The sequence below is a fragment of the Anarrhichthys ocellatus genome, unplaced genomic scaffold, assembly GCF_004355925.1.
Source record: "Anarrhichthys ocellatus isolate YVR2014 unplaced genomic scaffold, GSC_Weel_1.0 scaffold3823, whole genome shotgun sequence".
Classification (NCBI taxonomy): domain Eukaryota; kingdom Metazoa; phylum Chordata; class Actinopteri; order Perciformes; family Anarhichadidae; genus Anarrhichthys; species Anarrhichthys ocellatus.
Genome location: NW_022283797.1, coordinates 1 through 3,718, shown reverse-complemented (window position 1 = coordinate 3,718; position 3,718 = coordinate 1). Strand labels below are relative to the sequence as shown.

The window sequence follows — 3,718 nt, the reverse complement described above, 5'->3', positions numbered from 1 at the left end:
ACACACACACACACACACACACACACACACACACACACACACACACAAGAGAGACGTATGTTCCATAACCAGACTCACAGAGGCTCTACTCTCCAGACGGCTGAACGCTCTCAAACACTCCGGCCTCCTTCATGGAGTTGAACTCTTTGACGGCGTCGTACTGCTTGTAGAAGTCGGCGTAGGCTTGTTTCCTCGGCTCCGTCACCCCGTACTGAAGGAAACAACACACAGCGCTTTAGTTCAACACTTAAAACAAGAGACGCCTGTCTAAAGAGAACATGTTAGAATGAATCTTTATATTCTGCCTTAAATACCAGATGGTGATATTAATCTTTCAGTATTTTAAGATTCCATTCATAAAGCTGCTAGTTTCAGGATCTACTGCAGTCCGCTGAGCACATTAAAGGAAGTGGAACAGATTGTGGTGTAAAAGTGAAGTGTGGAGAAGCTTAAAGAGATTTTAGAATTGAAAACATTTTATCAACTGAGTGCAATCCTGTAAACACACAAAGGCAAAAAGTTACAATTATTCATGCTGAAATTACACAAATAAACATTTCACTACAAAGTTTTATTTAGAAAAATGTCTTTTCTTTTTATTCCTGTCGTTCTTTTAAAGCGTCACAGAGGACGATGAGCAGCCGATTCATCATCTCTACGATTCCTCCACATATGTGAATAATAATAACATAATGTGAATAGAAATGCAGCTGGCATGAACGTTTCCTTCCTGTCGACTATATTCAACATCATTTCCAGTAAATATCACGACAGTTAAAGAGTGTTTCCTGTTTAAAGGTACGACTCCCCTGTACAGTGATCTGCAGCTGACAGCTGATTGGACGAGGTTGGTTTACATGACGCAACGCTTAGCTGTCAGCACTCTGACATCATCGCCCGGTGCAACACGCTACATCTTCAGACCAAACACTCCAGTCTGAACTGAGGGCCAGATGTTGAGATGTGAAGAGATTGTTTATTATAAAGTTCACCGAGATCGTTATGATGTGAAGTTAACAAAAGAGAAGAAGAAAGTTAACTCCAGCCACTCTTTCATTTTCATAAATTTTTCTAAAATCAAGCACTTTCTTTTAAATATGGAAGTTTTTCAAAAGTTATTTTGTATGCATTTTAATTTTAGATGGAGCTATTATTTCACTTGAAATGAGAGAACATTTATGTATTTCTATGTAATATTTATAATCCATACAGTTAAATGTGAAAAGTAATAATAATCGATGTGTACTTTCTTTATTTGATTTGACAGTTGACTACACAGAGACGTTACTACTAGGCTTCTTGAACATATATACGGCACTGAATAGCGCAGGTTAGATACTATTGTAATGTTCTGGACCTTTAGTAAAGCTCATTGAACACCCTGCTGTAGACTGACGGTGGTTCTCTCACCTTGAAGGCGATGGCCGCCACCAGAGACAGAGCGAAAGCGATCGGCAGATGAAGCCTCAGACGTTTCCCCAGCAGACCTCTCATCACCGGCTTAGGCAGAGACATGATGATCACCTGGAGGAGAGAAATAAAGGATTCAAATATAACGCTCGGTTTGTGGAGCGATCTGTGCAGACGTGACGACACAACACACCGTAGAAGAAGACCGACACAAACTATTCAGTCTGAATGAAGACGCAGTGAAATAAACGTAAAGGCGAAGAGAGGTTTAAACGTCGCATCAATCAATACCGGACCTTTAATATCTATACGTGGACGTTTTTAACCTGATAACGTATGAGCTGATAGTGTTCTATTGTATGTTCTTCACCATCATGTGTACAATAATTACAGTGAAGATGGAGATCTCAGGCTTTCTCAAACAGAGCTCATTAAATATGTATATGCAAATAAAAATGAAGCAATAATGTCAGGTAATTAGAACCTGAGACATAAAATAGAGCAGCTTTTAAACGTTAATAAAATAAATATAAATATTAAATCATGATATGTGTGCAGGTATGAACAAGTAAACAGGTGGAGCCAGAGAGCAGCACAGTTAGTATGTGAAGTACCATGAAGTATTAATATTAATATTTAATATTCCGGCTCTGTTAAACACTGAACATTAAGTTTTATACATCAGAGGGAAAAAGATGTGAAACTAGATCTCATCTCAAAAATGACAAATAATGTAAATAAAATGTTGAAGTTACTGAAGGAGACGTGAGCTGAACAAAATAAACATATTAATCATAATTAACATAAGAGAGGAAGACGAAGACGAAGAAATCAACTCTTAATACCTTTAATTTACTTTATTCTTAAAATGTCTGTATATAATGTCTCCGGTAAGACTTTGTACTATATGATATATATACACACACACAAATGTGATGTATACAATATATATATACATAAACATATAAAAGTTCATAGCGTATGAGCATATTCATTGCAGTCTTATTTCTGTTATTACTGCTCATTCTGTATACATCTAGCATATTCATATATATCTCCACTGTTTATTATTGTTATTATATGTATTAGTACCTCTAGATGTTTGTACGTTACTTCTTTTGACACTTCTGGTTCGCTGCTGAACTGCACGTCTTTGTCTCAGTGTTTGAACTCAATAAAGTTGAATCTAAAGAGCAGGTTGTTTGTTGAAGTCTGGTGAGTTTTAAAGTTAGTCCGGCACATTCTGACGTCTCCTGTATTCACATATATAATAATAACTTTATTTATTATTATTATTATTAATGAGACATTTAAAGACACTCAGAGACAGAAAATCCTTCTGACTGATCATTTTATCATATCTACTTATGATTCAAAGATTAAGTAATGTGGTTTAAACTGATTATTATTATACAACATGATGGATGATATTACCCATATGATGACTTGATACTGAAGACAATGACGTCAGAGGACAGTGTGAGGGACACTTTGTCCTCTGAGAACCACCACGTCCCTCACGTGCTCCAGACACCGCTGACTATGGAGTCTGTGTTTCACACTTTATGTTCCTGCTTGATTAAGGACCGTCAGGTGGACGTTAGCTAAGCTCAGTGTAAAGCTAACAGATGTAGCATAGCTAGGGTCAAAGCAGGACGAATTATGTCAATAAAGAGCTTCATCTCTTCGTAGTATAACATGTTTACTCTTTAACAAACAATAACGAGACAACACAACTAATATCAATAATATCTAAAGAATAGAATATAGTTTAAAAGGGTGATTAGCTTTCTGTCAGCATTTAGCTAACGATGAGCTAACGTTAGCTCGATACAGCTACGTTTCCAGAGGAGATCAGCATAATTACAGATACATGGTTAAATACAGGAGTCATCATATGTTATATGTGAATACAGTGCACACAGTTAAATAGTTTAATTTGAGATATATATAGAATAAATACTCACAGGTTTGGACTCACGACCTTCACAGAAGACGCTAACTGCTATGTTTCTCAACCGGAAGAGGTTCTCTACTGGAGCCACGAAGGGACAAAATTAAGCCCCGCGGGGGGAAAAAAGCGAAGTCAAGAGCACGTGAGGTCATTGAAAGCGAAGAAGAGACGAGATTCAAATCTTCAAGTTACTGAAGTTAAAGTATGAATATTCAGAGTAACACGAACAGACTAGATGATGTATACATATGGAATGAAACACAATTCTCCAAATAACTATGTTTCAGAGGTGGAGCTGATTTTAATTAATTTATAGACTAAACTACCATGAAGCTCTTGGATTTCCCAAAAAAA

General features: G+C 36.8%; 1 protein-coding gene across 1 annotated transcript in view; it reads right to left on the bottom strand.

The window, feature by feature from the left end:
* cox6c (cytochrome c oxidase subunit 6C) overlaps positions 1 to 3,453 on the bottom strand; it is a 4,358-nt gene extending 905 nt beyond the window's left edge. The window contains exons 1-3 of the mRNA XM_031841102.1: positions 3,378 to 3,453; positions 1,411 to 1,524; positions 79 to 211 (exon numbers count right to left, since the gene is read on the bottom strand). Coding sequence (XP_031696962.1) covers positions 86 to 211; positions 1,411 to 1,515 — 231 coding nt within the window. The 5' untranslated portion in view covers positions 1,516 to 1,524; positions 3,378 to 3,453 and the 3' untranslated portion in view covers positions 79 to 85. The remainder of the gene's footprint in view (positions 1 to 78; positions 212 to 1,410; positions 1,525 to 3,377) is intronic.
* Positions 3,454 to 3,718: the final 265 nt, after the last annotated feature.